Consider the following 12,811-nt stretch of genomic DNA (forward strand, 5'->3'; position numbering starts at 1 on the left):
TCGCTTTTCTTTTGTTTCGCGCTCCCACTCAGCTGTCACACAACGCTCCTGACACCTTTCTCCACCCACTCCAACCTGCCTGTACTCGCATCTTCACCTTTCCCACACTCCCCATGAAACTGGACTGTTGACTCCAAATACTTAAACTCCTGCACCTTCTTGAGCTCAGCCCCCTGTAACCTCACTGTTCCACTTTCCTCCCTCTCGTTCATACACATGTATTCTGTCTTACCACAACTGACTTTCATTCCTCTTCTTTCCAGAGCAGACCTCCTATATATAAATAAATAAAAGAAAATATAAACAAAACTAATAGTCACACTAAACACAAAATTCTTAGTTGGCCCCTAAATTAAAATGACACTTGGAATCAAATGTTTAGTTTATTCAGACAAAAGAAGAAAAAAAAAACCAAAGAATTTAGATCATTTATCCATACAAATCTTATGTAGAACTACAGCAAACATTTCTGTAAAAATACAAAGTTACACTTTTACAAATTTCCAAACAATCCAAGTTATGACAGCCACAGAGATAATATGGTTTACATGTTAAAAAACTGTCCTTCAACTGGAAAACCATATTTTAATTCCCAATTTCAGTCAGCACCCATACAAGTATCCTTGAGCAAGAGGTCAAATCCTTAACAGTTCCTCAAGTCCTCATCTATAGCTGATGCATACCTCTGGCCTCATTCGTTATGGGAATGTTAAAGAGAACACCCCTATGGCGTGTATTAATATTATCTATCCATGAACAAGCCTCCTGTGTTGTTTTACACATTTACCACCCCTATGGGGTGTATTAATATTATCTATGCATGAACAAGCCTCCTGTGTCGTTTTAAGCCATGCAAGCTTGAAAAGCCTTTGTTACACACTGTACAAACATATGGCCTCTCCCCTGTATGGGTTCGCATGTGCAAGGTGAGAAAGCAGGACTGGACAAAACCTTTTTCACAGATGCTGCACTTAAATGGTCTTTCTCCAGTATGGTATCGCCTGTGTATCTTTAATTCTGCTGCAGATCTGAAGGATTTGTCACAGTCATCGCACTTGAAGGGCCTTTCACCCGTGTGAATCAGAGTATGCCTCACCAATGCATCCTTGCCAAAAAATCCCTTCCCACAGTGCTCACATGGGAAACGTAGTCCTTTGTGATGGAAATTGTCATGTTTCAGAAGACATCTTCTGGAAGTGAAGGTCTTCCCACACTGAGCGCAGGTGAAAGTGGGTGTGGGTTTTTCAGTTACGGGTTCACCAGAGTGATGCACACGCTCCACATGTCTTGTCAGTGTTACACCATGTCTGAATTTTTTGCCACACTCCCAGCAAAGGAATGGATATGCCTTAGTGTGTTTTTTCTGATGCTCCACAAGGTCAGAGTATGATCTGAATCTTTTACTGCAATGAGGGCACTGAAATGGCTGGTAACCTGTGTGTTTCCACTCATGTCTGATGAAACGCTTCAAACTGGCAAATGTTGTCTGACAGTGGGTGCAAGTAAAAGGTTCACTGGGATTATGGACATCAATGTAGTGTTTGTGAAGGGCCTTGAACACAGGGAAGTTCTCCTCACACTGATTACACTGAAATGGTGTGTGGGATTCCTTGTGCATTGCTAAGGCCTCTGAGTCACGCACCAGTTTCATACATACTTCGCAGTACAGTGGGTTGTGAGTCTGTTTGTGAGAATCCAATGTTGATTTGTATTTAAATGCCTTGTCACACTCATTACACCTGAAACAGTGCTTCACATCCTCAGGCTTCTCGGGATCCACTTGCTGCTCATTGTAACAAATGTTTCTTAAATGGAACCTAAAAGTTTGTTTGCACTTGAACTCAACACTGCAATGAGGACAGTAGAATGGACCTTCTATTATTTTGTTTCCTTCTGGGGTTTTCTGTCCTGATTCTTTGGTAGACCTCCTCTCTGCAGAGGGAGAGTAATCAGGGTCCTGGGTGGTGTTATCTGATGGCTGCTCATCACTGGTTGCCTCACAAGGAGTCACACTGGTTGACTGTTCACCCTTATCTGCTGCTGTCTCTTGTTCCAGTGCTTTTCTGCCTTTTGCTGCATTTGGACATCTGTGTTGCTGCAAGTAACGCAAGCTCTTATAAAACCTTTTACATGCAGGACAAGAGTAGGGGAGTTCCTCAGAGTGTCGATTCATGTGTCGCTCTAAGAACTTGGCACGAGTCACCACCTTGCCACACACTTTGCATGTTCTCTCATCCAAGTCACTGCTTTTGGTTGAACCTTGGGATCTGGCAAAGCTTTTAGGGCTGTTAGCAGCTTTACTGCCCTGTGACCTTCCTGATTTTCTCCACTGAGATAGGTACCGTTTCATTTTGAGTCCACGGTTCTTTCGTACTGGTCTTTCCCACAAAACATCAAATTCCGGGTCTTCTTGTTTGCCTCTTGTTCTGCTTTGCACTTTGAAGTCTTCATCTGCTGGACATTTCTTTTTCCTCCCACGTCTGCTTGGCTTTTTTCCCACTCCATCCAACACAGTCACCTGGCCATCCTCTCCAATGATCAGTGTTCCTGATTGGTCATCATGGTGGTCATCTGCCATTTCACTCTCATTAGCCTCAGTGCCTTCGATGGAATGTGTAACCACTGCAGTGCCCATTTCTGCTTTCACCTGACTACTAACATCAAACCACTGATTTTGTGCACACTCCAAGTTACGAGCTGCCTCCACATACATGTCTTTGTTCTCAGATTCCACCTCCATCTCTGTGCAAACTGTATACACAAGTCCACTCTCTACACCTGTCTCCGTTTGCTCATTGACGATCACAACTCTTTCCACAGGAGGGAGACACAGGGCTGACAAGATGTCACTCTCAACAATGTAAGAATCTGAAAATAAAAATTACATTCAATGTTAAAGTGACAAATTGAGACACTATAAAAACAACTATTCTAATAGATATACAAAAATGCTGCTACTAAAAGTGGAACATGTTTGCTGAAAGATAAATTGGTGTACAGTAATGTTACTGAGCAATAGTGTTTTGTGTCTGTACAGTTTAATATCTAATAAATTTGGCAACAGTGTTGTCCTGGTACTGAATTTCTAACTTTGATACAATACCTTAAATGTCATTATTCAATACAATTTTCAGTACCACAAGGAAAAACTGACACCCATTTGATGGCATAAAATTTTACATTTGAATTAAAAGCATAACAAGGCAATAACATGACAATGAGGTACGACTTTTCTTGGCCAGTAGCAGAGAACAGCAGAATAACTGTTTAGTAGACAGCCAATTATTTTTTGTACTTTGTCTTTTTTTTATTCTGGAGGTAGTACATGTTCAAGGGCTTCTGAGATTGTCACACAATGTGTGTTAAGCACAACAGCATCTAACTTAAGTATTTTCTTACAAGCTGAATCTGATAGCTCTGAGAGGAATTAGCTTATCTTAGAAAATTCAACAACTACGGCTGTTAATGAAAATTCAAAGTTGGTAAAATGGTAAATGGTCTTATACTTGTATAGCGCTTTTCTATGCTTTACAGCACACTCAAAGCGCTTTCACACTACTTGGCCATTCACACTCCCAAACCGGTGTTATCACCGGGAGCAACTGGGGGTTCAGTGTCTTGCTCAAGGACACTTCAACATGTTGACTGGACAAGCCGGGAATCGAACTGCTAATCCTCTGGTTAGGAAAAGACCCGCTCTACCTCCTGAGCCACAGGTGCCCCCAGTTCAATTACATAATGAAATTCAATTGCAAAAACTAATACTTGATTGTTTTTTTTTTTAAAAAGCAAGCACGGTTGTCTGCCTCACAAGTTCTCATATGTCACTGTACTGAATGCACTGCCCGATGGACAGAAGTCACACACAACATTACATGCAGAAACAAAGGCAGAATTCACAACTAGGATTGCAACGGTATGGGCTTTTCCCTCTCAGGCAATATCACCATTTCACAGTATTACACAAATACTATTATCAGCTACAATTACCCTCAAAGGAGGCAAAACAGAGGGTGTTTTAATGCAATTGACTGTGACAATTAATTAGCTGAATTTCAGTGCTAGATTGACCTTGAAGAAAAAACCATTCTAAACATAAAAAAAAGAATGCAACTAAAGCATGTTGGTTCCCATCTTAGTACCTTTAGAACAAGTATTCACATCCTTTACTTAAGTAAAAGTACTACCACACTGTAAAAGTAGCCTACACTGTTACAGGTCCTGCACTCAAAATGTTAAGTAAAAGTATCATGAAAATGTACGTACTTAAAGAATTTTAAAAAAGTAGGCTACTCAATGCAGTAAAATGTTATACTATATATCCCCTATACTGTTATACTATTATAGATATAATTACATTAATAGCCTATCACTCATAAATTGATGTAAAACCAAGATTTTCTGTGGTAGCCGGTTGAGGTGAAGCTATACTGATCTAGTCTGTGTCAAATGAAAATACTGATTTAACAGAATAGTTTAATATACAGTAGGTGCATGACAGAGTAGCCAGACTGATCCTTCCTGGACCTCAACTTACCCACAGACAGATTCACTTATGTATACCATTACTTATACCACCCTCTACTACTCTACTCGTAAAAGTTGTCCCACTGATACTAATTAATGGTAGCATTATATTAACCTCATTCTGACTGAACCAGTCGATAGACGGCAGAGAAACAATTTCCGCGGTTCAGAGATATTTTAAGATAAGTGGCAACAACAAACGTAAAGCCGAATGCAAGTACAGCTTTGGTGTGTGTGTGTGTGTGCCCCTCCCTCTCCGTCTCACACAGACGCACGGTTACATATTACACAGATGTCAACACTTGATATGTGCAACAAAACCAAATGTAATTAATCACACACTTGTTGAAGAAACAGAATACAACAACAAACTTCCACAAATGCAACATCTTCACTCTCCCTGTGGTCAAACGTCCTGTTCATTCCAACAGAATCAACATGGTGCTCAATATGCTGATTGTAGTGAACTGGTCAATTCAATTCAGTTATATTTGTATAAAGCCAAAAGGCAACAAAAGTCATCTCAGGACATTTTACAAAGTAAGGTCTAGACCAGACCAGGGCATTTTACGGCCCGTGGGCCTCATCTGGCCCTTAGGGCGTCCTTGTCTGGCCGGCGTGAGCTCCATCAAATCAGAACATGAATGAAATTAAGTTCATGGGTGAACTTAAGATCCCCGACCTACCGGGTGAGAGACAGGTGATGTTGGCCAGCTAACCCTCAAAAAAAGAAAATTTGATGCCAAATGCGCATTTTCAACAAGACATCGACTGGAAAGTATTTGTTTACAGAAGTCAAAAGTAAAGCGGTGCGCTTAGTTTGTGGTACACAGGTTGCTGTGTTCAAGGATTACAATTTGAATCACCACTACGTGACCAAACATGAGGAGAAATACAAGAACTTGTCGGAGGAAGAGCGCGCAAGAGAGTCGGATGCTTTGCTAGTGAAACTGCATAACCAACAGACTTTTTACAAAACTTTCCACACCCAGAGATGCAGCTTTCAAGACAAGTTATGTCATATCCCACATAATCGCCATAAAAAATAAGCCGTTTTCTGATGGAGAGTTTATTAAAGAGTGTTTGCTGGACTCTGCAGCACTAATATGCCCAGAGAAAAAGGGGCGCATATGACTTTACCATACTGCAAAACACCTTTTCAGTGTTATGTGAAGTTGAAAATAAAATGGAACTGTGATGTAATGTTTGTTTTTACTGTTTATTACTTCTATAGGAGTATTTTCCTGTTTGACCTACACCACAATTTCATATATTTATATAACTATTTATAGAATATGCTTATTCTTCTGATTACCAGTAGCACCTAATCAACACATATAATTTACTGCTTTTTACAATGGAAGATAATGAATATTGAGCAGAATTAAGTTCAAGTTATTGTTGGTTTGGCCGTCCAACAAAGTTAAGGTTTCTCATGTGGCCCCTTGTAAAAATTAATTGCCCACCCCTGGTCTAGACCTTACTGTTATTTTTATTATTATTATAGAAGAAAAACCCAACAAATCCCTGTTGAGCAGACACTTGGTGACAGCGGGGAGGAAAAACTCCCTTCAACGGAAGAAACCTCTGACAGACCCCAGCCCTTGGTGGGCAGCCTTCTGCCTTGACCAGTTGGGGCGAGTGGACAGAGGAGAGAGAAAAGAAAAGAAAAGAAACAAGACACAACAAAGAATCAAACACTGGGCAGGCTGATGTGGCCGGTGACTGAAACTGACTCTCTCGGTGAAAACAAACACTAACTATGGAGTTAACAGTGATGTTAAATGAGTGCTGTCAATGAAAACGGGCTGAATTCTCGTGGACATGCAGGCTGAGACCAGCAGCTCATCTCCACCAGAAAGGACAGGATAAGCCACAGACAGCAGCCAGTCTAACATAAAAGCAGGCAGCCTCATTCAACTTTTTAATTGCTGACTATGATAATATGCGCTCCTAAACTGTGACGTTCTGGTCAGGGGTTGTGAGATCTTTGAGATTTTTCTGCATTGTTTGCACTGGCTGTTGATGTTAATACTGCTATTTTGTTATATTACACAGCCTTATGCTGGTCTACTGTTTGCACATTTAGAGCCGATGTACCTGAGTCAAATTCCTCGTGTGTCCAACACACCTGGCCAATAAACAGATTCTGATTCTGATCATTACATCATAACACAGGGTCACACTCCTAAAAAATTTCAAATCCACTGTTATTACAGTACATTGTGTAGCAGTCTACAGAAATTCAGTCAGTTACATGTTATTCAAAAAAAATGGTGGCAGTACTGTACTTATCAAGTTTTTAGGTAATTTGCACAGCCTCCTGTTACATAGAATATTCTATTTAATCACTATTAGAAAGTGGAATTAAAGTATCTCTAAGGTCATTGCACTTTTATAGTAACTGTGTTTTTTTTATAGTATAAACACTGCATCATTAAGTACTCAGTATTGGCAAGTACTCAAATGTAAGTACTCACACTTGTTCGGAAAAGAGTGAAAGAAAGTCACTTTCAGCTTTTCCCATTTAGGGGCCGCCACAGCGAATCGTCACACTGACGACTCGCATATTGACATTTGGCACGTATTTTACGCCGGATGCTCTTCCTGATGCAACCTGGATCCGAACCTAGGCCGCAGCGGTGAAAGCCCTGCGCCTTAACCACTAGCCTACCAGGGACAGCCCACTTGTTTGGAAAAGAGTGGTAGTAAAAAATAAATAAATAAATAAAATTGTGGAACCCTCAAGGTAAAGTTGTGTGTAACAGTTAGTTAGCCCATCATCAAAAATATGCACCCAAATTAGCATGGCATAGCGCCCAGAACTCCAAAAAAACCAGTTGCGTCTGGATTCATATTTTACACCCCCTAAAACCGGATGCAGAGGCTATGGACTTGCCATCTGTAATAAGCTAACACTACAGAAAAAGCTGCAATATACTGCTGTCTGGTGTTAGTATAAAGTTCAATTGGGGCAAATGAGATTAGTGACAAGAAGCACACAGTACTGTGAGTAAGAGAATACGGGGCTGTGGGCTCCGCAGCATTGTGTACTCGCTGTAGGAGAGAAGAGAGAGCGAGAAAGTGCAACTGGCATCAGTGTATCGATACTAAGGAAAACAAGTACAGAAACTTTTTTGAATCTTCAGAATTGATATGCATCAAAGAAAATGTATATTTTTGACAACACTGTTTTATAACACTGTAATTCTGAAAACCTCACCAATGTCTTCTATTTGGCTAAGGTCTTTCTGAGTGTCCAGCAAGGTCTTGAGGTCCTGAGGTTGGGTGAAAGTCTCCATGCATTCATTCAGAACAGATGAGGCATTGCTGAGCAAAGACGCAATCTAACAAAGACAAAATTAAAAAACTGAGCCAGCAGACTTGCATTTCCTCAATGCAGGGTGAAATCCCTTTTTTCATATACATTTGAAGTAATACAAAAAAAACAAAATCTGAAATTAAGTGTTGCACTGCAATGAAAGTCTGAGTTAGAAGTTAAGAAAACAGACCGCATCTAATCAAACTAAACTTAAGAATATTACTTAAAGAAAGTGTTCCTCTCTAAAGCAAAATGTCAGTCTTTAGTATAGGAGCATAAAACACCAAAAAAGAGAGATGTTGTTTGCGATAACCTAGTTCTGAAATAATAGATTAGATGTACCTGTTGGAGAGTCTTTGTGGGAAGAAGTTTTTCAAGTCTGGACAGAAACAGCCACATCAATGTCTGGATTGCTTTGTCATATGTGGGACCAAAGTCTCCTGGGAAGACATCCTGGAAAACAATGATATGCCTCAAATAAGTCTCTATGCCGTTTCTGAGATATCCACACAAACCATAGTTTCAAAATCATGGGTACACAGAACAGAAAAGGAAAAGAAAAATTACACATTTGTTTGTACAAAAATATTTGAATAGTCAAAAAAAAAAAAAGAAAGAAAGATGTTTCATGTGACTATGCTTTTTCTTTAAAGAGCCCACAGCATGCTTTTCCTTGTTTTCTGACTTATCTACAAAGTTAAAACTGTGAATTATCATCATCTTAGATGTGACCTAAAGCTCCAAAAATGAGGTGTACTAGTACTTCTATGCAGAAGCAACTCGGTTTATACAAGTCCAGCAAACTCTCGCTCATGAGACATTTTTGCCTAACAAAATAAAGTCTTATGTGGTAGTTTCATTTCCTTGAATAGGCATAGGCTCCAGGTAGTTGCGTGTTCATGTGAGTTTGCCTAACAACCTGTGCCATTTTAAAAACGAAAATTTTCGACTGCACCTGGTTTTACCTCCTGCTGCCTTCACTGTGATCAGAGGATGTGGAGAAAAACACAGGGCATAAGGTTACCACATGTCTGAGACTGTACAGGGACTCGCTGCTTTACCTGACCGGGTCTAACCTACAAGCACCCGGTCAGTGAAGCACCCTGGATCCCCCCGGAGCACAGTACCTCTTTGTTTTGACTGCTTGAGGCCAATGCATCTGCTGCATGTGAGGTGTTGCTGGTTAACGAGAGGATTAACGATCCATGACGTTATTGTAGGTGCTACGCTACCTGTTGGAATTAATTTCACTACTTTGGGACTGTATGTAGTTGTGTGGGGGAAGACGCAGCAACCACTGGTTGGATTTACCGACCTTGGTGCTACTTGAAATGGAGTGTCCATGCAGATTCTCAGCCTTCCAGGTCATAGTAAGCTGAAAAAACTTAGAAAAAAAAATCAACTGGACTAAGTTTCTAGGTCGAAGACGTTTCACCTCTCATCCAAGAGGCTTTATCATCTCAGCCCGACTGGCGTTGAGCCAGAGACATTTATCCCCATCGGTGGTGTTTCAGTCCTCTGATGGCCAAAAATGTCCACTAACGACTGAGTCGTTATAGCCCAGTATCGGTGAGCGTCGTTACCTGTCTTTGAACCCTCACCCATGGACCGACGCCTATTGTCCTGGTGGGCACATTTGGGCAGAGATCTCAAAACAGAGTTGTAGATGGATGACAAGTTGTGTCTTAGTCCACTACCCCTATTTACTGAGGGGTGTTCTATTTTTACAAAAATAGCCTCCAGACAAAGGCAGATGTACGGTAGTCCCAAACTCAGCTGACTATCAGACCTCCAACCTCCTCAGTGACACCACCACCTATGAAGCACTGAAGATGGACCCCACCAGTGGCTACAAGAAGAAGGTTATAGACTGTGTACAGAAGCTGGAAAAGGAGGAATATAGAATATATTGACCGGCGACTATACTACAGACTATATCCCGGGGAGGCCATCCCTTGCCTTTATGGCCTACCCAAAATACACAAGGAAGGAGCCCCACCCAGACCCATTGTCAGCAGCAGTTTTTTAAGCTTGAAATGGAGCGGTTTCCACTACTTGTGGGACTTAACGGTAAGTAAAAACAAAACAAAAAAGAAAACATTGCATGCCTGTTAATGCCTTGTCTCTGTAACATCAGACAGAACTGTTGTAAGGCTGGAGAAGTTACTACATCTATTATGCCAGTTAAAATATGGGGGTCCTCAATTACTTGCTTTATTTAGTATTACAAATGTCTTTTTATCTGTACATATAGCATTATTTACCTGTCTATGGAGGAGAAGTTCTAATTAATGCAGTTCATTGAGCTGTCCACTTTCAACGTAACACAGCCAGCAGGAGTTGTGCATGTTCACAAACTATCCTCTCGGTTTTAGGAAGAGGCTTTCTGGTTTTATCTTTCTGAAATAATTACAGACTATTTGGAGTTATGATGGGTGCAATGCTAATCTAGAAGTACACAAGTTTAAACATTAAATGGCCAGAAATTACCATACCATGGGCTCTTTAAAAACAAAGAGTCACTGTTTTCCCTTGCTTTAACCGGCACCTGGAAATAATGCAATAACGAGGTCAGTACATCATTTTACTACAGCACCTGCCACAGACCACAAGCGCCTGCAGAGGGTGGTAAAGACTGCAGAGAACATCACCAGGACTCCACTGCCTTCTCTGCAGAGCACCTACATAAGTGCATAGTGCATAGTAAAGCTGTCTCCATCTTCAAAGACCCCACCCATCCCTCTGTTCACACCTCTACCCTCGGGCCAGAGGTACAGGACTATGAAATGCAGGACCTCTAGACTGAAAAATTCTTTTTTTCCCAAGTGCCATCAGACTCAGGAACTACCTCATGTAATTCCAGCTGTACTGTTTACACACTCAGTTTGCACATGCATAATTGCACACTCACTGCTGACTATTTGCACACACAGCTCCTATGTAGCATACATTCTCTCTCATTATATTGTGTTTTTGTATTTTTTATTATGCTTCTTTCATTGGCTGTTTTAAAGTGCCCTAGATTTTGTGATTTAGCTTTTGTTTCACCTACGTATCTACTTTATATTTCATTTATATTGTGTGGCATTCGTGCGGACAGCCAAGTAAAAATGTCACTGTACAGGGAAACACGTTTCCTCACTGTGCATATAACAATAAACACTTGACTTGAAATATAAACAGCATGAAAAAGGGTCCCAGCACAACTGTATGATGATAATGCATGTGAGCTGCACAGTTGTTTGACAAGTGCTGAAATGTTGCCTCTGACCACGAATGCATGGACAGTGCTTACAACTGAATCCTATGCAATAGTCACATGCCGTTATATAAGCAACTGGAAAATACAAAGTGTTGTTCTCCAGACTATAGCAATGCCGGCGTGGCATACTGCTGAAAACCTGGCAAATGGTCGGTCCATGATCTTCAACTAATTATCGCATAGTTCCCAGCACTTATCAAATAGCATTTTAGCTTGAAGTGCCCAACACTAAATTAATATACAACTAAAACTTAACCTGGAAAAAGTTTCTTCTCTCTTCAGCATCTCTCAGCAGATTGTGGACAAGATGCATGAAATGTGACTCAGATACTTCTTGCTCTGCATCATCAGCCTGCAAGTAAACATGGTTTAAAAAAGACAGTATCGTTTTAGAGAATTATAATGACAAAATGTGTCCCCTGATTTTAATACATTTTACAATAACTGCAGATGAACAAAGAAAAACATTTTTGCTTTTAGTGTGATCTAAAAGCAAAAACGTGGATCAACAGTAATCAAACAGCAGTTATGCAACAAACAAACAAAAAACAAAACAACACCCAAATACATTTAATTTTGTTGACAGCAGATTTAGACCCACCTCCACATTCCAAAGGGATCTGAGGTTTTGCAGCCGGTCAAGATGTGGCTGAATAATCTGGAGATCAGCAGTCTCCTCAGAACGACACAACTCCAGGATCAGCTACAATCAGAGGACAGCAGCCACAATGAAAAAATGATTCCGAGGAAAAGCATAGTCCAGAATTGCTCACCCAACTGCTCTGTTCCTATTCACACTTAAAAAATAACCATCCACTGAATGTTAATGGTCAGTGAACCTGTCACATTGACTAGATATATTTATGCTTACCATTTAAATGTTCCAGTTATGTACAATATCAGTAGATAGTTTTTATCCAATTTAAAGCAAAACAGTGACTTCCCAAGAAGGCAGGGGCTGCCAGTCACTGCTGTTCTTAAATAACAGAGATAGTTAGGATTTTGTACAACAGGTTAAATGTATGGATGAGGAGGAGAATGTGTGCCATTTTAATCATCTTCTAAAATTAAGCGAGACTAATTTAAAAACGTTCTGTCAGTTGAAATGGCTACTATTCACTTTCATAAAGCACATGGAGAAGCCTGCAAATGTTGTGTCAAGACCTCTACACCCAGCAAGGATCAAAACTCAACAAAAGGCTTGTTTTGGGTCTCAAACCTACAATACTGCCTGAAAGGATACAACTATTTTAATTAAAATTTTTAATCATTTACTAGTCAGCCTTAAGGCGCTTCATACACAAAACAGGCAAATGATGAACTACTCTTCTCCTACAATTCTTTAGGAGAAAGATTTATGGTGTTTTGTTGGGTCTGTGATATTTACATACCCCTCACCTTCCAACTATTTCAAAATTTCCAATTATCCAGCACAAAAATCAATTTCATCTTATTTGATTCACATTTCAGTGGTTTTGAAAAATAAGAACAGCGACTCTTCCTCACCCGTGCTCTTAGACCCAAAATGAGTTCAGCCCGCTGCCTTGTGGAGAGAAGTTGAGGAACAATTTCTGTGACCATAAATACAAACTCTTCAAGTAGCCCATAATCCGATACAATTCTCTGCTCCACTGTCTGCCAGATTGCTGCAGAAACCAGCCGAATCGGTGGGACTAGGAGGCGTAGAGCAGAGAGGGGAA

General features: G+C 40.5%; 1 protein-coding gene across 1 annotated transcript in view; it reads right to left on the minus strand.

Annotated features, from left to right (window-relative positions):
• Positions 1-407: 407 nt before the first annotated feature.
• LOC109965156 (zinc finger protein 850-like) overlaps positions 408-12,811 on the minus strand; it is a 13,846-nt gene continuing 1,442 nt past the window's right edge. The window contains exons 3-8 of the mRNA XM_020608955.1: positions 12,618-12,811; positions 11,713-11,814; positions 11,368-11,463; positions 8,192-8,302; positions 7,751-7,874; positions 408-2,868 (exon numbers count right to left, since the gene is read on the minus strand). Of these exons, the coding sequence (XP_020464611.1) occupies positions 815-2,868; positions 7,751-7,874; positions 8,192-8,302; positions 11,368-11,463; positions 11,713-11,814; positions 12,618-12,811 (2,681 nt within the window). The 3' untranslated portion in view covers positions 408-814. The remainder of the gene's footprint in view (positions 2,869-7,750; positions 7,875-8,191; positions 8,303-11,367; positions 11,464-11,712; positions 11,815-12,617) is intronic.

Source organism: Monopterus albus, unplaced genomic scaffold, assembly GCF_001952655.1.
Source record: "Monopterus albus unplaced genomic scaffold, M_albus_1.0 scaffold96.1, whole genome shotgun sequence".
In the NCBI taxonomy this organism is placed as follows: domain Eukaryota; kingdom Metazoa; phylum Chordata; class Actinopteri; order Synbranchiformes; family Synbranchidae; genus Monopterus; species Monopterus albus.